General features: G+C 33.8%; 2 protein-coding genes across 2 annotated transcripts in view; one reads left to right on the top strand and one right to left on the bottom strand.

Moving 5' to 3' along the window:
• hiw (MYC binding protein highwire) overlaps nt 1–24,035 on the bottom strand; it is a 95,429-nt gene that overhangs the window by 36,426 nt on the left and 34,968 nt on the right. The gene's annotated exons all lie outside the window — the stretch shown is intronic.
• On the top strand, nt 109–20,234 carry LOC140743697 (uncharacterized). Its single transcript, XM_073075190.1, has 5 exons — nt 109–337; nt 12,222–12,474; nt 17,651–17,823; nt 18,044–18,336; nt 18,434–20,234. Exons 1-5 carry the CDS (start codon nt 173–175, stop codon nt 19,950–19,952), a joined length of 2,403 nt encoding a protein of 800 aa, XP_072931291.1. The 5' UTR covers nt 109–172; the 3' UTR covers nt 19,953–20,234.

Here is a 24,035-nt window from a genome sequence, read left to right as displayed (position 1 = left end):
AATGATAAACTAATACTGGAGCAGTCGATATCGATAATTGATGCGTATATTAACAGCCGGCATCACTAGGCGATTCAGACAGGACAGCTCCGGTGATCTACGGAGCCGGCTGCCCAGTTAGTCGGCGTTCGACGGTCGGTGCGCGTGGTCGATCGCGCTCGAGCGCACCACCATGAAGTTCCATACTATAGTTTGTTTGGTTGTGATATGTGTGATTGGTTGTCGGGCCCGCTCCGAGCAAGAAGACTCCATAATATGTGGCTTAGCAAGCTGCCGTTGTACATCAGAAGCTCACCCTTCCTGGGTGACAGTCAACTGCACCGTGCCCCTCGCACAGGTAGGTACCTACTCCACGAATTGCTCACAGACAAAGTGTTCGGCTCCGCTATTCGGGCCACTGATGTTGGCCATTATGAGTCAAAAACGGTTCATGCTTTAAAATACTGTACTGTATTTTTAGAACAAAAAGATATGTACAATGTGTACGGTTTAGGGACATTTTAACTCAGATAAGTCAATATAAAATAACATTCGAGGGTCAAGTAGTGACTCAAAAGGAGAAGGTACCCAGCAGATAATTTCCGCTCAGATTGCTATCGTACGAGTTGTTCAAATTATTATTCCACACACACATAAATCTTGAATGAATAATTATTGTCTCTCACTTTGTAATAGTATTTACTTTTCATGTATCAATTATTGTAAAATTTCTAGAGGGTGATGCAATTATATATAAATATATACAGGCTTGTTCAATATAATGTATTCTAATAAAATACTGCATTTTTTCTACCACATATATATACCTTTGAATACATGAACATAGCAATACTATATATACTATATACATAGCATAGAATTCCTATTTAACCGAGATACATGGACAAATATATACATAATATAGGTACACAGTGTGTACAATGTGTGTACTACACATATTTATTCGCCGAATTCAATCCGATATAAATGATATATGATGATATAAAATAATGAAAGAGAATTCAATGTGGAAAATAAAATAATAGTATTTTTTTTGTTTAAGTTTAAATATAGTCATATTTTCCACGCTGACTATGGAAAGTTTCACAATACAACAAAAAGGCCAAACATAAATATAAAAAATGTAAATGCATTATTTATATATTTGTTATTAAACTATATAACTGACACATTACATTACCTTTATAATAACATCTATGAATATTTTAATAAAACCCCTGAAATCATTACATTATTCTCATTATTTTAGTGAAAGTGTACAAGCAAAAAGGTAATATTTCTAAAATATATTCCATCAACTGGAATACCTTCTTTCACGACTACTTAATTATTTATTGTACATTTCGTTTTTAAAAGAATTAGACTACAATATTTTTCAAAAACTTATACTCAAGTGGCAAATAAAACATATAAGTACTTTGTATGTAGCATTTTTATTACAAACGACCAATTTTCACAATTACCTTTTTAAAATGTATCAAATGTTATCCAGCCTGAGTTTGCCTCTGTACCTATATTATAAATGCCATCATGTGCTCTTGTGTTCATACGAGACAGAATTTTGTTGTCGGGCCCGCGACATCTTCGAAAACGAGAGCAACAAGTGGCCCTCCGCCCGTATACGTGTTAAACGCACACAAGCGCTTCGCCTAATTACCAAACGTATATTACACTCCTCTATTAACGAATAAAAGAGTAACTATAAAATGAATTAAATTACTTTATGAGCTTATTTTCGCGCGACTTAAAAAGCGCTCCGAACTCTTTTTATTTTATTTCTGTGTAACAATTAATGGGTACAAAAAGTATGAATTAAATTTATAAAAATATACGTACTCTATACCAAAAAAAAACATAGATTCTGCTATACTGACTTAAGTGTCAGGTAAAATATTAGGACCTAAAAATATGAGCTATAGCTCATTCCGTTCAGAATGACGTGTAGAAAAATGTATATACCTAAAGAATTTTTCAGCACATAAATAAATGCATTTTGTTAAACAAACTAAGATGTAATAAAAAGGACTTAGTCCATTGAAAAGTTACATTTGGGGTTGCGTTTTTTAGAGGACGCAATTTAATTTTTTTGAAGGGTAAGGGGGGTCAGTGTAAAGCTATAATTTTTCGTTAATGAATCAAAATCTACTACGAATTATGTAGTTTAATGGATCCGGAAAGAAACAAAAATCTAAAATAAAACTTCCGATTGTGCATAACTCTACCACTATTATTTATAACTTAAACTAGTAGCCAGTAGCCAGCGGCTTCGACCGCGTTTTAAAAAATAATATGACATACCTACATATAACTGAAAATTTGTACCTTCATTGGAATGACAGTGGTGCGAATCTGTCGAAAAATGGTCGTACCAACTCAGAAACCTTCGTGGGCTCATGCACAACAACTTTGCTAAAGATCATCACATAATCGAATGTATAGTTTACGGTTATATAAAGGACATACAGACAAACATTTATTTGTATATATAAAAAATAACGCCGAACATAGGTCTCTCCGCGCCCGTTATGGCATAGACGCATTACTGGCGAAAACAGTACTCGTATACTGCATGGGATAGTTCGTGTTTACTATAAAATATAAATTAGAAAATAATATCCTGTCATCCGAACTCTTCAAATTTTTAATTGCAAATATTACTTAGCGTTGTTAAGGTCTTTGTAATAAGCAAAAACGGCAATTATATTTCTTAGAGAAAAAAATACAATGTCATTTTTATTGTTCTCATGTTGTCTTCAAAGTATTATTATTACAAAATAACAAACGTGATCTTCTTATTATGTATATGTTTAAGAAATTATCCAAGAAAGGAAAAAACATAGGTTAGTTAATAACAATAAATATGTCGGTATTTATGCAAAGGATTTGGAAAAAACATGTTAGTTAATAATCTTATAATATATTACATTTTGAAAAACTAGGCTAAGGATAATAGATATGTCACAAGTGAAAATAAATCGAATAATAAGCTCTGTAAGGTAAGTCAATCCCTTCATGATAACACATGTTTAATTTTCTAAAGATAACAAAACACCAAAACCCTGTGATTCGTAGTATAGATTTAACAAATTATTATCATGCATTTAATGATTACACCTTCTGTAAAATTTCTCTCTAAATGGATCTGTCTGTATTCTTAGCAATGAAGAGTAAAAATCCGATTCTTTATCTCGAATGGTTTTTCGACGGTCTACTTCCGTCCCATTCATAATTTACTTGTTAGAACAGAACAACGCACAGTGTGTTAGAGCCAGGCAAGTGTGAATACGGGACAGGTTATTTGTGGCGACGCCAGCGCACTCGCAAATTTGACTAGTTCATACGTAAACACGTTGCGTTGTAGAATTAGCTTCAGATGGAATCTGAGCAACGCCGACGTTAGCTCGAAGATGGAATTAATGCCTGCTGAGTCACGACATATATTAACCAATTTATTCTACCAATGTAGTACAAAAAGGTTGGATATTGAAAAATGATATATTTTATTCAATAATAGCGAGATCATTGAATTACTACAGATAAGATGAAATCACGTGTTCAATAAAATTTAAAGAATTACGAATTTTATGCCACAAGAACACATACGGAAACGCCGTGTCACTTCTAGATCTATTTATTGACACGCTTCGTTATTGCCAAGACAGAGTTCATAACACGCGTTGGTCACTGAGAAAACTTATAAATATAAGTCAACGACCGTTTTGTCTACTACTTTCAGACAGAAATTAAAAAGTTCCAACTGCTAAATCATAAAGCTGTGAACTTTCTTTTATAGATTACATCATATATCAAAGATTTCTTTTTTTATTATCAAGTGCATGATGTATTGATACGAAATGGTGAACTTAACGTAGTAGTAACAATATCTTTATAGACAAAGGACAGACGATTTGTCAACTAAGTAGCCTGCCTCGACGACAGTTATCCATAAGAAAAACAACAATTCAGTACCTTGCGCCGAGCCATGTTCAAATGACGCATTCACACGCATATGATCCAAAATACATCCGTCCCGTTTACTCTTAACCTCGTTGTTCGAAGCAAATGTGATGCATTTACGTACCACAATTATATGAATTAGGTAAGTTCAATATCAGTTTCATACATAACATATGTTTACTAAATCACCAGTTATGTAGGTTTAATAGACAACATGCACAAAACTTGTGACTACCTAGCTAGTGTCGACGCACGTAAAACCGGAAATTAATGTATGTCGCCATTATGTCCCCGGTGGAGCCATTGTCTAGTCTTGGAATTGAAACATATGCGTATAATTAATGAAAATCCAATAGTCGCAATGCACCTATATACAACTCACCATGGAAATGTTTAGACATTTAATATTTAGATAGTTAATTAAAAATAGGAACATATAAGTTACACGAAGCGGAACAATAGTACGCAACTTATACAAAAAAATAAAAAGTGATGGTATACAAAAAGCTGTAGCGCGCGTGCACCTGTTACTTAGTAAGGGGGATTTGGAGGATGAGGAGTGGGACGGGGGAACAGATTACTTGAGAACTGCTCTTATACACAGTGTCCATTATATAGGGCTATAGTGTTAAATTTACGGGATCACACACGCAGCTATATAATTAAACATATTACATGAGTTATTGTAACAGAGACATTAAAAATGTTAAATTTCATGTCGCACGCTGCACATCGAGAGCGCATGTTGAGAGAGAGCAGCGATCCGGGAGCAACGAACAAACCATAAAAAAACGTAATGAGAGATCGCTTCCTGCGATGAGCGTGCCCTCTACCACGTTCGCTCTCGATATAAACATCTCGCCACTGACACAATCAAGAAAACACATAGAAAATATCATAAGGATACCATTAGCATCTGGTAATTTATTATTGGAGATATATTGAAAGATAAAATAATTAACTACAAAGACAATTTTCTGTTACAATGATAGGGTAAAACATAAAGCGTGTAAAACACAAAGGTTAATTTTGTTTGATTGTGTTTATCTGTTGATGCGTGATATATAGATAGAGTATATAAGTATTGCCAAATATTAAGTGCGTATGGGTGATATAATTATTATATTAATTCATTTATTAGGTACTTCGAAAAATGGTATTAATATTTTTTAATCTTAATATTCTTTTAATTACCTCGCAGGCACTGCGTGGGTTCTGACAAACACTTTAATTTATAATTATTTTAACGAGTAAAGCCGTGCTACATTTATTTTCTTACAGAAATTCATTAAAAGTCACATAGTTTCTTATAACAAACATTAAAAGTCGCAACCGACTATTCGCAAAAAAGGCTTCTTATTTCGTAAAGCTAATTCTACAGAATCAATATACTATGTTAAAACCAGTTCATTTGTAATATCATTACACACTTATATTCTCGGAAAAGCATAAAATAACATAATATGAACGTCAATGGTGAGCTGCACACTGACGACGTGCGCCATGGGAAATATTAGGTTGACCATCGTGAAAGTAGAAATCATGCAACTCGTACTGTACTTACAGGGTCGTTCATTATATTATTATGCTGTTTATCTACACTAATATTATAAAGACGAAAGGTTTGATTTTTTTGTTTGTTTGTTTGAAATGAATAGGCTCCGAAACTACTGGATCGATTTTAAAAATTCTTTCACCATTCGAAAGCTACATTATCCACGAGTAACATAGGCTATATTTTATTTTGGAAAAAAATAGGGTTCCGTAAGATATTTCAGAAAAGTTACTTATTTTGCGTACGCTGCCTGAACTATAAAAGATAGAATCATAAAATGTTCTTATTAATTGTAGATCTTTGGAATATAGATTTATTTTATGATGTAGATCCGCAATAAGAACGGATTTTTTGATATTCCACCGTTGAGGGGGTAAAATAGGGGTTGAAAGTTAGTATGAAAATCCGTCAATTTTAAAACCAAACTCGATGAAAATTCAAATTTAGCTTTGGGATTTAAAATAATTAAAATCTTATTAAAGAGTTTTTCCAAAATCAACCCTTAAGGTTATTTTAAAATTTGCCATTTTGGAAGTCAGCACTATGAAAATAAGCCATTGCCTTACTGGTTAGATATAGTGCAACTTTAATTCTACCGTTTTTGGAAAATCAACCCTTACGTGGGTTAAATAAGGGTTGTAAGTTTGTATGAAAGTCACCCAGTTTTAATGTAAACTGTATGAAAATCGGTATTTGGGTTTACGATAGAAAATAATTAAACACCTATTTCATTGTTTTTGAAAAATCAACCCTTAAGTTGATAAAATAGGGATTGAAATCTTATTTTAAAAATTGCCAATTTGAAAGCCAGTACTATGAAAGTTAGCCATTACCTTACTGGTTAGATATAGTGGAACTTTAATTCTATTTAGGGGAAATCAACCCTTATGTGGCTTAAATAAGGGTTGTAAGATTGTATGAAAGTCCCCCAGTTTTAATGTAATCTCTCTGAAAATCGGTTTTTGGTTTTTCGGTAGATAATAATTAAATACCTATTTCATTGTTTTTAGAAAATCAACCCTTAAGGTCGTTAAATGGGGGTTGGAATTTTATTTTAAAATTCTTTAATTTGGAAGCAAGGACTGCAAAAACTTGCAATTGACTTTCTGTTTGAGAATGATAGAATTTTTTTTGCACCATTTATGGAAAATCTACCCCTAAGTGGGTAAAATAGGGGTAAATAAGTTTGTTTAAAACTAAGCCTATTATGAAGCAAAGTCTATGAAAATTAATATTTGGCTTTCTGATTGAAAATAATAGGACACTTATTTCACCGTTTTTGAAAAATCAACCCTTAAGGTCATTTAATAGGGGTTGGAACTTTTTTTATAATCCGTTAATTTGGAAGGAAGCATTATGAAAATTATCATGAGACACTATGTAGCATATGAGTCATTGTTTTTATTAGATCAACCCTTGAGACGGCTATAAAAGGGTGTACCCTGTATGCCGTTCTATTTACACACATGTATCAGCATTTTTAGCTACTCTGTTGAGAACAAATCAACCCCATCAGGGTACTATAAGTAAAGAAAATTTCTTTAAAAACCGTTATTGCAGTTATAATTCTTTTGGCGTGTCTGGATAAAGAACAAAGTGCAGAGAGGTTTAGTGTAGGACGGTATAACGTTTTTAACAGCGTGCTGAAGTGCAGAACAGCAGTTTTTTTTAGTAACGCGCAGACCCGCGGGCCACAAGGGAGAGTCGCGGGCCACACTCCACCCATGGGTCACGGGTTACCGACCGCTGGTGTTGAATACTAGCTTTCAGAAATTAGCTGATGAAATATTTATTGATACATATGTACATAGGAATGTTTTGATAAAATAATTTTTATACGGTATATGTATTATACGTGAATCTTTTAGGTTCGAAGTTAGAAACGAAATTTCCGACAGGTCTGTTCACACGTAAGCACAACTACACCACAACAATGTCATATATGATAATGCGTAATTTTATTCACATGGAGCATTTTGGTATACTGATTACATCCCAACCACTTGGATACATTGCTTGCCGACATTTTGTTCCTGCCGTGGGGTATAGTTGTGGTTATACGTGGATTAGTGATGGTGAAGTGTTAGACACATAGACTTTGGATTAAAATTTTGGGCTTGAACAGAGCTAGAGTATCTCCTGCCTGTAGTAAGAGACTAAAGGGGGACTTCTGGGGTTGCGGCAATTTTAGGAGCTCTAACCGCCCAGCCAGCGACCTTGAAAAAAACCACTGTATGTGAGGCCGCTTACCTTAAGCTAAGCACCAAAAGCTGTGAGAGGGGGTTTTAGTGCGTTAACAACTTGCCATACGGTTGCCACCAAACAGTTGCCATACGGTTCGAATGAATACATGAATACGTTTGTGTTTTGTTTTTCACATACCGAGGGATAGTTATAATTTTTGCATAGTGGTTAGTACTTTTTGGATCAGAGAATAACATGGACGGTTCCTATGAAATAGTGTAAATAATGATTATTGTATCCTACATGAAACTTATATTTTAACGAAATTTCATTACAGGCCACTAATTAAAGTTTTAGTGTATGTTTCTGAAGAAAGCTTGACCAATTTAGGTACACAGTGACGAAAAAATTATGAAATAAAGCTTTTAATAAATGAAATATTAAAGCTACTTTATCGTTAAAATGGTTAGAGGTACAAATTTGTAATTACAGTTATTTGTATGTCATATTATATTTATGTACGCGGGCGAAGCCGCGGGTTCTGCTAGTTTTATAATAAAGTAGAACACGAGCCTACAGTCCACGTGATGACTGCCCCTTTGGCAATGTATAATAGAACACCGATAACATTTGATTCTTGTGGTTGGTAACAGATGCGTTGCTACCCCTGAGGACTAAATTGGAACGCCTCGGATAAGTATATCTTCCCTTACCATACCTTTTAAACCACAGCAGCGATTAACACAATTTTAGTTCTCATTCCCGCAGTTCTGAAAATATATTAAACTCCAATCTTTCGGCCTCACCGCAACTGTCAACAATGCATTATTTTGCTTCATTCATGAATTAATATAACGCCTGCTAGTATTCTGTATAGGTTATCTGATCATGTAGGTAAGCAATATTACTTTAAATATCATATACCTACATATAAAAATGCAAAAGTGCGCACCCCGTAGTTGTAATGAAATGTAGTAGTATTCAACAGCAACTTGAAAACAATATTCACAAAGAAGTTGAATATACAAGTAGACGCATTTTTACTTATAGTATACTGTAAACGAAGACCCATATACAGTACATACAGCACACACGTTATTTACAAAATGAAACTAGCACAGTGCGTCTTAGGCCGAGTGTATTGCTCACAGGCCTGTATCTAATGTATTGCTTATGTCACTCAATATTAATATAATATCTCTGCAAAATATAACTACCTAATACGCATGTTTACTATATTGATCCCTATATTCAACAATCAATCTATTGCTTCCAATGCAATAATTTTATTATTGCCACCCATTCCAGAGGTACTGACGCCAAAACCATTTCAATCGTGACTCATTTCGAGTTTTGGTACATGGATGTGATGCCGAATTACAAGAATATATATCTTAGTCCTCGAAAGGAGCAACGCATATGTGACCGTCTGGGTCAGGTTGACCCTATTGTATATGGTTACAGATGTCCATGGGCTGCAGTGGCCCCTTACCATTAAGTGGACTATAGGCTGGTTTGCTAGCTGCTGCAAGCTTTTAAAACATCTTAAATAAAAAAATGAGGTAGAGTCCACCCCAAATTGCTAGTCCGCCCCGAATATAGAAACGAGTCGCGTCGCAATAGCAATATGTAGATATTAGCAGGACGAAGACAGCGCGGGACCCCGCCCCGGCACCAATCCGCTGCCCGCTCTCGCCCACGGGCAGAGATAGCTACGTTAGTGTGCCCCTAGGTTGTTACGGAGTATATGCTTATAGTTGTGTTCGACCGCATTGGCTCTAGGTACTTCAAGGAATTTTATTTTATGCAATGATTTATGTAAATTAACTGATACTCCAAGTAGATATTAAAATTTCTATTCCAAGATGATAACCGTTACTCTAAAGACACATGTTGTTGACCGGAGATGTGACTACGTCATACGTGTGTTCTTGGTTTCAAATACCTACCTACGTACCAGTTGGAACTCCGCGGCTATTCGATATCTACATAATTTCAATTAATAAATATAACTTTTAATGTATTAATTATTTCAAATATTATAACTTAATTTAAGTAATATAACATGTTTTATTTTAAATTTGCAATATTTTAGAATCGATAGACATTTAATAAAATTTGACATAAAAGCTACCTTATACTGTAAATTAAATATCCCGTTAATTATAACAAAGTCATAATTATAGCAAATATAAATCCTATGCTAGACTTTTAAACACGATCTCGTTGACGATTAGGGTCAATTGAAAATCAGAATCAATTCTTGGGTGTCTGGTCGTATGGCTCGTTTACACTTGAACTCTTTGTGGAGCGTGTTTGTTTCGAGACGCCTTGCTCCGGTTTGTACATTAAGAACTCTGCTCTCAAGAATTAGAGCATATATTCCATAAAATAACTTCACGAAACGTAATGAAAGAAAATACGATGCAATAATTTAAATTGTACTTAGGCTGAGGAACTTAACTCGATATTTCCGATCAGTTTAAAATTATGATTCATTACTTACTAGGTCAATGTTGATTGCGTAAAAACTATTTTTAGGTCCTCATTTCTTAATAAAATAGGTCAATCTTACGGTGTATTAAATTTTTGCAATTCTTTCAAGAGTGAGGAATAAAAATTTTTTCAAAGTTTAAATTCTATAAACATTATTTGAAATATTTTATTCTTAATAAATATTACTTATTCAAAGAAAAAATAGAATATGTCAAGAGATAGGTAATTTTTTTGTGTTATAGTTTTTCAAAGTAATAATACCACCATCTGGCTCATAGTATCAACACAGGAAGAAAATAATGAATACGATACTTTGTTATCAAATTTAAAACCGTATAGATTCTAAACTAAATGGCACAAACGGTGATCGCACCCATCTATTGTTTGAGTTGACTTATGTCCTATCAAGACTGTACATAAATCTCCGGGCATTGTATTAGCTAATTCTTCTATACATAATATAATCCATTTTATGTTGATGTAGTCAAAAGTATCAGTTAATTCATTAATCGCACCCCTTAGGTATTTCATAAGTAATAAATATGTTAGCTAATTAGGTGTACAAAATGGTATAATCATACGCTTACTCATTAATTTTATGGAATATAACATAAATCTTTAATTCAATAATTGGAAATAACGGGAAAGGTAGGTATATAGCCGTCGTCTGTTGAAACGCCGTAAATGGCAAACGTAATTCAACATGTAGTTACAAAACAAAACTGCTCCAACTTGATTCTGACTCAGAACAGTCAGAACGTACGCAACTGGGGACTTGCAAACTTTTTTGCTCACCTGTGCAGAAAACCATCCTGGTTTAATAGAATAATTTTTAAAATAGTTTCACCTATCCCATTTGAAGGTAGAAAACGAATTTATAGAGGCACTGCGATAGCCCCACAGCCCCTTTAATTACTGTTCTAATTTAGCTTTATTTGCGATAAAGTTTTTTGTATAAAGTTGTATCATATTTAAGCATACCTTTCTTATATAAGGCATTCAACTTGGTCCTCAGGCGAAACAATGATTTCTTAGAACAACTGTTGCATAACAAGTAACAACAGCATAACAGACTTGCAGACGTTAATAAGAATCATTTACCACTTAAACTGACAGACTACATGTATGGACAATGGCCATAGAATGTATTCCTCGTCTTAGTTATTTACTTTTCATAAAAATAGAATAGACTTTCTTATCGCTCATTAAAATAATTAATTTTAAATATTTTAATAATAGTATAAAAGAGAGGTCGAAAACTTTATACTCTATTCGTCTGTGACCCTGTACAATTTTCTTGGTTTTTAAATAATAGGCCGGCAGCCGGAAATCATTAGTGTCACAAAATTATTTACAAACATTAAAGGCATATAATAGTCATAGAGTAGAGCAAAACGCTTTATTAACTATCAATGTGAGTCACGGTAACGCTATCTGTGGCAAAGCGTATGAATGTGAGCAAGCCGATAACAATGAGCTTGTACAACAAGCCAACGTTATCATAAGAAACAAAACTGGACAGATAAAATCGTTTACGGCGAGTAAATTGTTCGTCCTCCTTACTACTTACTTATCAAACATATATTTTATATTGTTCTTGAGGAACGCGTGAGTTACATTTCAAAAATTAGTTTCTCTATTCTATTCGTTCTCTAAATAGGTCCGTAATTCAATCAATCACCCGTATCCGCTTTACCCCTTATTCTATGATCTACTCGAACATCACAGATCAAATTTTTTTAACAGACAGAATTAAAAAAAAAACTATCTGTGAGTATTTTTATTACACACAAATGTTGGAATATTTTATAAAACTATGATTAATATTCTATTTAGTCATCGTAAACAAGCATACAGCGATGATTCCAAGCAGTCAGTCCGTACCAAATGACTAATGTTTAATATTATTGAAGAATATTGTAAACATCTGGTGCATGCTGTTGAACGATACAACAATACTTTTAAAAATATACATATTACGTGAAAACAGGTTAATTATATAACATTTCACATAGCATTTTTGTTACAGCGCTTACATATCCGCGCCCGCGACCTGCCGCAGGCTACGACCGACCTGATCGTCACCGGAGGTGAAGCCCTACTTCTTAGTAGCAATTCATTAAGTGGACTCGGAGACGTGAGGCAAATTTTCTTCCATCGCAATAAAGAAATCACCATAAAGAAATCGACTGCTGTGGCTCTGAGCATTGTCAGCTTGTATATCGAAATTGACGAATGTGAAATTTTGAAAATCGAGGAGAAGGCCTTTAGCAAAATAAAAGGTAAAAATCTTTTTTTTTATATATTTGTTATTTGGCACTTAAAAATCTAATAGGTATCAATACTTTCATTTATCAATATCTCTATTGTATAGACATGGTGCACGCACGGTCAATGGTGTCGAACCGTTAATGGTGTAAAGTTGCGGTAAATTTATAGATAAATATGTACAAATTATTCATTATTTTTCATTTTTCTCCAACAATAACAAATTGGCAAATTGGAACATGTGTTTTAATTTATTTAGTTTCCAAAGTTTAAAACTTACAAACACAACTACATCTGATTGAATATCTAAACGTATGGACACGAAAACGTTGTTAAATAAGTACCTAAATTTTTTGAATAAGTCACTGAAAATAAATTTAAACTTTTAAATTTTCTGAAAAATCAAGGTCATTGACCTGTATTTTTTGGTTAGTTTTTTTCTAGAAAATATTTTCTACCAGTAGGCAATAAAATTATTTATCTAAGACCTAAGTAAAAGATAATTCAATAATTATGGTACTTTGAAAAACACCCTGAATACTGTTTCCTTATTTCGGCAATCAAAGAAATACGAACCGGGTACCAGTCTAGTAAAATTCTGAAGTCGGAAAAAAATATTAATAATAATTTGCCAATTGAATTAACCGCTCTTTTTACACAATTAAAGGCTCCGACGCCAATCACCACACACTCTGTATATGTATATAGTGTATTGTAACATTTAAATTATCTTTTACCTCGTGTACTAATGCTGTTGCTGCCAGGCGATTTTATTTTATAAGAGATGTTTTGCGAACCTAACCTAACAATATATTATGACAATATATCTGACTTATATATCCGACTTATATTTTATGATTTAAATTTTCGACTTACGAATTTACGTCTGACAATACTAATGTCAGTTAGTATTGTCACAGCTCCGCGCTTTTGTCGATAGATGATCTGCAGTGTTAGGAAGTCTATAAGCATAATAAGATAACCATCAGAATACTTCCTTACTGAAAGACTCAAGCGTGACTTGCGTACATTAGGCACACGTTTCGGCGAACGATTGATTTCCTAAACAATGGCTGATTGCGAATTATTAATATAAAGCGAACTGTTTAAAGGGCTGTTCTTTTGGCATACCTACAAGGCTATATTGAGGTACAGCGGTCAGATCTTAATGGATTAAGTAGATAGCCCGTGATTAAAAGCCCAAGAGAAAAATATTTAGTACGAAATGTTATATAATTTCAGAAATATTGTATTTCAAACCCGTAGAAAACAAATTTTCATTAAAATAGTTACATTAGAATACTAAGAGTTCTAAATTTAATATGATTATTGGTAAAAGTAAATAAACAATGCGAATCATTAAAATCTCGAAAAATTCCGAAGAATAATTTGCAAAGTAAAATGATTATTAAGGAAAATAATTAGGTACAAGAGGCGATTATTATCAAGACGTTGCCGCTCCATCCCAACTAGGCAGGCTCTGCATAACATGTTATTCACAAATATATGAGGCGATTACTTTCAAATTTAAATTATGTAACATGAAAGTTTTTTATGTAAGATCACACGGAGAAATTAGAACTATGCAATATATATTAAACTACTTCAATAAGTAACAAAAATTATCATTTTATTCACATAATTATATATACATAGGAGTAGCAGACGGGCATGCCGTTTACCTGATGGTAACTGTTACCTGCTGCCCATGAACATCTGTAATTAACTTTTTTTTATAATATATCCAACAACCTCAACCTATCAAACCTAACTCCAGTTAGGATTATATACCTGTGGAAAGCCTCAGAAAAGTATGTCTCCCTTAACACAACCTCAAGCCAGAACACTGCAGCGCTTCACACTCCTATTATTAGGCAGAAATAGATGTGGCGCTGGTGCCGCCGTAGTCGAACCACAAATAGTTCTACCTCTACCAACTTCAATGTATGTATAATATTAACATTTAATTGTGATAACAGCGTAACTAAATATCCTATGTAACCGAACAGTTATACTTTATGTAGAATAAAGATCACTATACAGTAAGTTTGTTTAGAGCTGTAGCATTACCATGAGTTGGCATAGAAACGCCACTATAGAAATGGTAAATAGAAAACTATTGTCATTTTGCTAGTGAATAACATAACTACTATCGTTACGGTATTTCTTGACAACGTCTGTCAAATTAATGACTCATGGGACCGAATTTGTATGGCAATAGATCATAATGACATTCGCTAGCGATTTGATTTCGATAGGTTTTTTACGTATCGAGTTACGTCACTACGGATTTTAGTTCTACGAGTAACCACCAGAGGCGCTGTACAATTTTTCATACATTTATTTTACGCAGTCGCTAGCGAGTAATACTTTTGTAAACTCATGGTAGTCCTACTGGTAACGACAAAACGAACATGTGCAACGAAGCTGTGTAATGACGCACATCACATCTCAAACAAATAAAAAATCTACGAGTTAATACAATCTACCTGCGAAAATAGCACCATAATCTGATTAAGACATGTTAATTAACGTAAGTATTGTATAACCAATTAACCATGTCAACTATAATGAACACTGTTAAATATCTTCATTTTACATTATTCAATTACTGACAGATATTTAGATAGGTACCCATTCCATTGCTGGTTTTGTAAAAAATCTGACAATTGTAAGAAAAAAATCTTTTATGGGATATATCTTGGATGTAGGATGCTCTCTGAGCGACTGAACCTTAGCTCTAAGTGTACCTCAAAGTATATTATTATTTAATAATGTAATGTGGTGATAACTAATATTAGCACATTATCCCGCATTACTTTTATTATTAATGAGTTTTTTTTTAAGTTATTTTTGTGTTTTCATTTTAAATATTTTTTACAGCAATGTTGCCCACTACAAAATTGTATACAAATAATAATCCCCAGAATGCATATACTGTGTACCAGCTTAGCGTAATTGATGACAACTCGTAAACTATTTATGTATTCGCTGTTCGGATCGGTCGTACTGCTAAATTATATTATATTTTCACAAATAAAAACATATATTCACGAAAATCACGCATAGTAACCTACGCTGCCGGTGTAAGGTACATATGTCAAACCCGTTTTTAGCTTTCCAATGAATATAGTTTTCGCTCCGTCTATCGCCATCACATAAAGCTCCGTCATAATAAAATAGTAAACAATTTTTAACAAAAATACAACCGACTTCTATGTCACTATAAAGTAAAAAATAATTGATACATGTATATGTTTAGTACATACGATGGCCAAACTGAAAGTTTTTGGAACTGGCCACTTATAAACATTATATTAAAATAAATATAGTTCAAAAAACTAAAAAACACGCTTTTATGATAAACTCAACTAAAAAGTAGAAAATAATTTTCAATCTAGGAATCAATTAAGGAACAGTAAATAGTATAATTGTGAAAAAAGCCTGGGGTGCTCCACTTATCAGTTTTCGAAAAGCACCCCACACTTTTTCCACAATTATGCTATTCACTGGCATTGGTATGAGTCAAGTGAAAAAATTCTCCATGAACATTTAGTGGTCAGGAAGCTTTGTGCCCGCTGGATACCTCATCATATAACCGAGGCCCAAAAACTCCGCCGTGTTGATTGGTGCCGAGAAATTATTAAAAAATTTAACCGAGGAGACTCAAATGCGGTGTTCAACATAGTAACGGGTGACGAAACCTGGATTTATTGCTATGATCCGGAAACCAAAAGGCAGTCTGCTCAGTGGGTGTTTCCTTCCGAGGAGTTGCCAACTAAAGTAAAGAGAGTTCAAAGTGTTGGAAAGAAGATGGTGGTCTCGTTCTTCGTAAGGACAGGTCATTACGCCACAATTGTCTTGGGAAATCATAAAACGGTTAATGCAGAGTGGTACACTAATAATTGTTTGCCACTTGTTTTGAAAAAAGTTCGCGAGAAACGACCTCGCAGCAGGATCCTCCTTCACCACGACAATGCCTCGTTGCACACCGCCAGGAAAACGATCAACTATTTAGCGACCTCAGACGTGGAATTACTGATTTACCCGCCGTATAGCCCCGACCTCGCACCCTGCGATTTTTATTTATTCCCGAAAAGAAAAGAAAATCTTGGAAAACGTTTTAAGGACGCCGAGGAAGCAGTGGCTGCGTTTCAAAAGGCCGTCGAAGAGACCCCCAAGTCCGAATGGGCAAACCGGTTTTCTAAGTGGTTCTAAAAGTTATAATAATATAAATAACTTGTTAGTTTGCTTAGTTTTTGATTTTCTAAGAAGTTTGACCCTCGTATTTCTGAAGTCGGCTCATATTGAACAGGCTGTTTACGCCATTATCCAACGAAATATATTGAGCTCAACCAAGATTTATTTCAATTATTTTTTACTTTGTAGAGACAGAAGTCGGTTGTATTTTAAAATCGTAAAAAATCACCTTATTTAGTAATGTTTAATAAGAAGTGACATACTAACGTTTATATTATATTATATTTATATTATAATATAATTATATTATATTTATAATATAATATATAAATAAAAATACTTGATGAAAAATCTTACAAGCGCATTAGTCGCCCCTACGATTTTTGAAAGTTCCCCTCGATTTCTCTGGTCTGCCATCATCCCTTATAATGAGACCACATTGGAAATTACTTTTTTTCCAACAAAAAATCATCAAAATCGGTTCATAAACGACGAGGCTATCCATGAACAAACATTAAAAAAACATATATACGGTCGATTTGAGTAACCTCCTCCTTTTTTGTAGTCGGTTAAAAATGGTTGGAGACTCTTTGCAACCTTAAAATAATAAAAAAAAAAAAAAAACAAAACAATTTCATAATGTATAAGCGATTTAATAAAAAATCGTTAATTTCTTGCCATTATCAAATATATTTCTAATAGGGAACCATCTCTCCTTCCAATAGGTGACTGGCTGTTAGCAAGCCGGCAGTACCACGGACCGCCGTCTAAAAATACGTTTCCCCGATTTGGTATTCATGTTTTACAAAATAATGAGTCATGAGACGAGTGAAGTGTGATACAAACAAAGAGTATTTAGGAAATGGAAGTATTATAAATCAATGCTGCTATATTAAATTGTGCCATCCTTAATTTTATTGTAGATAGATTCAGCCATTACTAAACATGATGTAGAGTGTAACACTACTATAAATATTTTTTTTGTTGCAGGACCATTATCCATTGAAATAAAAAATTGTAATACGGTGATCCTTGAAGGAGAAGCATTATCATGGCTTCTGATGATAAACATCACTAACGTTAGAAAGCTACAGCTAAGTGATGGAAGTTTTACTCTGGATTCAACGGCTGGAAACGTAGGTGAACATGGACCGGGAATGTCGGTGAGTATACTATATTTTCAATGAGATAAGCTATGCGTGTAATTTTTATTTAAATAGCGTAGTACCGCGAATCTTTTATTTTGTGCAATGCGTAATTTAGAATAGAAATGCCTGCGACTCAACTAGTATAACTGAAAAGCATCATACGGCGTTCTGATTTACCGATAACATGATGTGATTGGAATGGCCCTATTTATAATTTCGTAATTGTATGTTTCAGATCAACATGAACAATGTGGAAGTAACTGAATTTCCTGCGCGAACCTTTGGTTCTTCCGCTGCTTCTATCGTTATGCAAGCTGTGAGGATTGATACAATACGACAAGGGGCATTTTCTGCTAACACCTACAATACTGTGATGGCACTAAATTGTTCAATTCAATATATCGAAGCTGAAGCATTTGCTCAAAAGTCCCTTATTAATAGCTTGTCATTGTATGGATGCAGGATTAATGAACTTGCATCGGAAGCTATGCGTTCAGCTGTTGCAAAAATTAACATAACAGGGTCTAGGTACGTAAATATTTATATGTACGAGTACTTCAAATATCATTATATTCAAAAATATTACATACTTTTATAATTGTTTATGGTATTTTCATAATTTCAGATTTGACGTCATACAAAGGGGCGCAATAAATTCCACGGTAGTAGCGGTTACTATTGTTGACAGCGAATTCCACCAATTTATGGAGAATGGATTTGTTTTATCGTCGTGGAATCAAATCTACATGCGCGGCAACAAATTTGATGTACTACCTAGAAACGCAATATCAGCTCCAGGTGGTACATTTAATGATTTAGTATTTTCAGAAAACGAAATTGAAACTGTTTATCCTGGTAGTTTAGGATTCATAGGGCCTGCTTACGCAAAATACCCCTTTAATGTTTTATACAAATATAATTATTATGGGCATTCATGTCATTGCAATATAACATCGTGGATCGCCAAAGCACTAGGGGTTCGTTCTGCTGAACCTTTTGCTGATCAGAGCTATTGCACTGTTGATTATTTCTTTGCTATATGTTTTAATGTACCAGAAAAAAATGTAAGGTTCGAAACATTTACAAAGAAGGTGTGTTCTAGCGAACCCACAATACAATGTGAGGAGATTCTTAGCAAAAGGGCTGGCGCTGTAATACCCAAAGTTGAAAATCCTAGATTTCCCCATCAAAAACCTGAACATCAAGTAGAAGGTCTGAACGACCGCGACAAAAAAGTAATTGGCATTGTAATAGTTACTGCTGTTGGATGTGTACTTATAGTATTGATTATTAGTTTAATAAGATGGATGAGACGTAAAGGTTATTGCTTGAAACTGAAAAATGCCATAATCTCTTCTAACGCATCTTGTGGATCATTGTGTAATAAGATGAATATATGTGGACGAAATACCATGGACAACACAAGATCAATGTCACAACTTTCTGTAGTTGAGTATTCTGAACATCAACGTCTAAATGAACCACGAACACAAGATGTTCAAGAATCAGTTCCATCCGATAGTCAGCTAAATAATACCGGTATTGTAAATACGGTTGATAAAATAACACAAACATTGCCTGAAGAATTAACACGTGAATTGTTGGAAAACCTTAAAGTAAAACTTGAGGATCCAGAAAATTACATGGAAGCACGAGAATTGATTGAACATTTGTATGACCTTATAAAATTTCAAGATAATTGCAATCCCGAAACTGAAATGACAAATGCTGTCGAAAATATTTACGAGCTGCCATTCCATAATACTGCGCCTAGAATTGGAAAAAATAAAAAACAGATGAAGAGTGTCGGTACTAAGACACCATCTCTCGAGAATTTACTACCACTGTCTCCTTACCATCGACGCACAGCATTAGCTCATGAATATTTCGAACCCAAAGATTTCGCAGTCCATCTTTATGCTGAAATAATTAACTACGACAAAGAGAGGAAGCCTATGCTAGGTGCTATTCCTGATGTTATTGCTGAACAAGGTATGCCCCGAGGACCGTACTTACGAGCGGTGCGTGAAAAAATGGTTCCAAGCGTCAACAACAGTCCTACTGGAAAAATGTTCAACCGACCTCTGCCCCAGAAACCAACTACCATGAATTCTGGCGAAGGGTCCTCAGCGCGGCTTGATTGAGATTGAAGATAGGTTTGGGAGTAAAATTCAACTTGCATCACGTCGCATAACTCACTGCGTTTTACTCCAACTTAACTGGAAACCGAAGTAACAAGGAATTCCTCTGGTCTTTTGACCCTTACATAACGACATGGCGCGCTCACCGGCGAACTGCTCACGCGGAATTCTCGCTTAAATGTTTCTTTTGCTGTGATATTAATTTTGTTTATTTTATTTTTAACATAGATATTAAAATATGAGTGATTATGTCAAGCCAGACAAGTAATATGTTTATTTGTATATAATTTAGTGTTAAGTTCCACGAAACTTTATGTGCCACTTAATTTAAGGTGTTATTTAAAATATATTCATTGAAACGATTAAAAACACTTAGCCTTTATTTGCACACTTTAGGTATCTTTTATATGTTCTAGATGTTATCGTAATTAATAATATAACAAATCAAACATAAATGATATACCAAATACCAGTTACCTTCTTGTAGTAAAAAAAGAAAAGACATTGATATGATTTCCGTTACATTAAGTAAAGTAGCGGTACCTTTGGCTTTAAATTGCATCACAGTACTATGTTATAATTATAGTATATGTAATTAATTTTCAGAACTTACGTCCAAAGGTTAGTGATGATTTTCGGATCCTATTTATTATTATCGGTTGTATTTCTACACCTACTATAGCTGAGACATTACCAAAACAAATATTTTAATTCAATATATTATGCTCAATGATGTATGTAAATTGCGAACACAAAACAGTAGCTCATGCTTAAGGTATACACATTACAATCTAGTTTTAGTAGTAAATGAAAATGTATGTTCTCTAGCTATTTATTAATATTCCATGTCAAGTTACTAAATATAAGAATTTTAACTTAATATCCGTAATATAACGAATGTTCAGACGTAACGGCGATTGAAAGGAAATGGAAAAGTTGGCAACAAGGACGATAGTGAGGAACTGCGTCTGGACTTCAAGTAAAAGATAATATTGAAACATAATTCAATGTTGTATTTTAAGTAATCGATTTGTAGTGTAATTCTATTGAAATATGTCAAATACGATGGAAGCATGAAATTATCGTGTTTTATTAATGTTTTAAATAAATGTTGAAGCAGCTAAGTTGTTTCATTTAATTATTTTATTTAGTTATATACGTAACGAATATATATACGTAAACTTAAAATATAATAGAATTAAAATAACTATATTACAATATATTCTATTGTTCTTATTTGTATTTATTATAATAGCAGTTAGAGTACAGCACTGTAAGGGATTGTAAAAAAAAAACAACAGTCTTCTTAGTATGGTTTAACAGTTACATCTAAAAATGCCAAAAAATACAGGTTTGTTGTATGGCGGAGACCTTTTAATATACAACTTTATTTTATTTTTAGTAATTGTTGTTATAAGGGCTATCTTTATGCATCCTCTGTAAATTTCATTTTAATTCTCTGTAATTTCAAGTGTCTATCTATTATGGTTCCGGAGATATAGCCCTGTGACAGACGGACAGACGGAAAGACAGCGAAGTCTTAATAATAAGGTTCGGTTCCCTTTGAGTAGGGAACCCTAAAAACTATAGAAGTGTTTAAAACGGTCTAAAAATGTGTAATAATATAAATGGAAAAATCGAGCGCATTCGACAGAAATACGAGTAGGTATTGTAAAAATATTTTACACTGCAAATTATATCAACTGATGTCTTGTGGGAATTATATTTCTGTTAGTCTCTCTACTGACTTAACTATTTTGCTTCGTGTGCCGCCCCACATTTTTCGTTTAATTATTTTATACTTTTAAGTCCCTTATGTGAAACGTGGTAAAAATATGTTTTTCTTGAATAGTGATTTTACGCTCTTTACTAGTGGGTATTCGAATTTTTTCATATTCTTTTTCTTTATCGTTCTGTATTGTCATCCGAAACTAAGTGCCTTTAAAATTTATGTCTCTAGCTCATCTAGAAGGTTTTGTAATATTGATTACAAAGGTCCACCCGAACAGATAAGAGATTGTGTTTTTTTTTTCACTATTAATCGATATGAACTATTATCAAATAGGAGAGGGTAGCAGATGAGCCTGCCGTCCACCTGATGGTAAATGGCCCCCCATGTACATTTGTAATCACCCCCAGACAAGATTAGATATACCTTCCAGAGGTCGGCCACAGATGTGTCACTACCCCTGAGCACTATGCTAGAACACCTCGGAAAAATATGTCTCCCTTACCTACCTACCTACCTACCTTACCCTTCAAAACAAAACAGAAAGCAGCAGCGTTTAACACTGTTATTATGAGACAGAAATAGGCAATATATTGCAAGTTAAATGAATCAATAAGTTGACAGATGTCGTTTAATTTGATTTCTTCTCGGGTATTTCCTCATAAGCACCGAATTGCATTTTGCCCGAGTAGTGAGTTTGAATAGAAATTAAAGCTAGTAAGAGATAACCTGTGACATTTCCTAACATGAGGAAAACTCTACTATACATACCACCATACTTTAAAATCCTCCAAGAATTCGTAAGTAGCCTTCTACAAAGAAATATAAATAGGTACCTCTAAATACACTGATGTGACACCTCCAAACATTAAGGGTGTACTCCAAAAACTGCGGCTGCTTGCTAGTTTGTACGAGTTTTAATGGATCACATGGTCATCCGAAGCGGACGCCCGCTCTGTGCACCTGCGCAAGTTTCAGCGTAGGTACGACTTATTCTTCAGGGGCAGTCTGATTGAAAACTAGTAGAAAATACATTTTATAGTAAAATCAATTTTTATGACATACTTGCTAAGTTATTCTTAATAAACGCATATTAACTTCTAATTGCTTGAAATTGATTTGTGATTTTATAATTTTTTAGGACGCGAAAAAATTATTAACCCTAAAAGTTAGAAAACGAAATAAGTTTGAGAACCTTAGATATGATTATTTGTTCGTACGCTTCCATGTCACTCACTGTACACGTACTTTCGCTTACACTAAAGTAATTAAAGCTGTACTCAGCGCATTTCATCGCGTTCTGTAGAGCAGGCGCTGTGATACAGACAGAGTTCGTTGAATAAACACTTTCATCTTACGTAAACTTATCGGGAGCGTTCACACAAATTTACTCTATAGGAAACCTGGACAACGTCTCTATTATGGCCTGTAAACCAATGCCCACATGAATTTCAGCCATTTCATTCGTATGTAGGAAGATACCCCAACCTACATTTTTATGTACGGTGAGGAATGTTCTTGTACATTTTTGAGACCAATGAGAGCGGCCTCGTTCAGTTTTATATTTAGATGTTTATATGTATTTGAAGTCGTTTAATCGTGGCTGTATAAATTCAAGAGGATGTTTATTTGTTATATATCTAGGTTTTATTATGTTTATTACTGTTGTTCAATGTATTGTTATTATATCCATCATAGGAGAAGCAAACGAAATTCATAAAATGCAAATATGAACAAGCAATGTCATCTTATATATAAAATTCTCGTGTCACAATGTTAGTTACTGTACTCCTCCGAAACGGCTTTACCGATTTTCACCAAATTTTATATGCATATTCAGTAGGTCTGAGAATCGCCTACTATCTAATTTTATACCCGTAAGTGATAAAGGTTGTTCACCCTTAATATTTTTTTATTTATATGGTAACACAAAGTTTGCCGGTCACATAATATAAGATAATTTTATAATTAAGCTGACAAGTAATTGCTGACATCACCAATGGGTTTTGATTTCACTAATCTAGTGTGGTCATAACAATTGTTACACATATATTATGTATTTTTATAGTTGTAGATTTTTTTGTTTAAAATCCTCACCTCCTGGTGAAATAAATTCAGACGCCTTAAGGTGAACATGTTCTAAAATGTTACATGCAATTAAGCATAATATTATCTTAGACCATAAATTAATTTTCTTACTTTTTATATAAATAGGTAAACGAAATTGTGTTTTATAAATATTCAATAAAAAATAAACAACGCCTCAAATGAATTACAGAATACAATATGTTTAACGGCGTCCGTATTAGAAGAATTCAAATAAAGAGACCTTTTTTAGGTAGCCAAGTTATTTAGTA

This window comes from Epargyreus clarus, unplaced genomic scaffold, assembly GCF_041222505.1.
Source record: "Epargyreus clarus isolate Ecla_fem2 unplaced genomic scaffold, WU_Ecla_fem_2.2 ptg000007l, whole genome shotgun sequence".
NCBI lineage: Eukaryota > Metazoa > Arthropoda > Insecta > Lepidoptera > Hesperiidae > Epargyreus > Epargyreus clarus.
The sequence above is the reverse complement of the archived record's forward strand: the minus strand, read 5'-3'. Positions and strand labels throughout refer to the sequence as shown.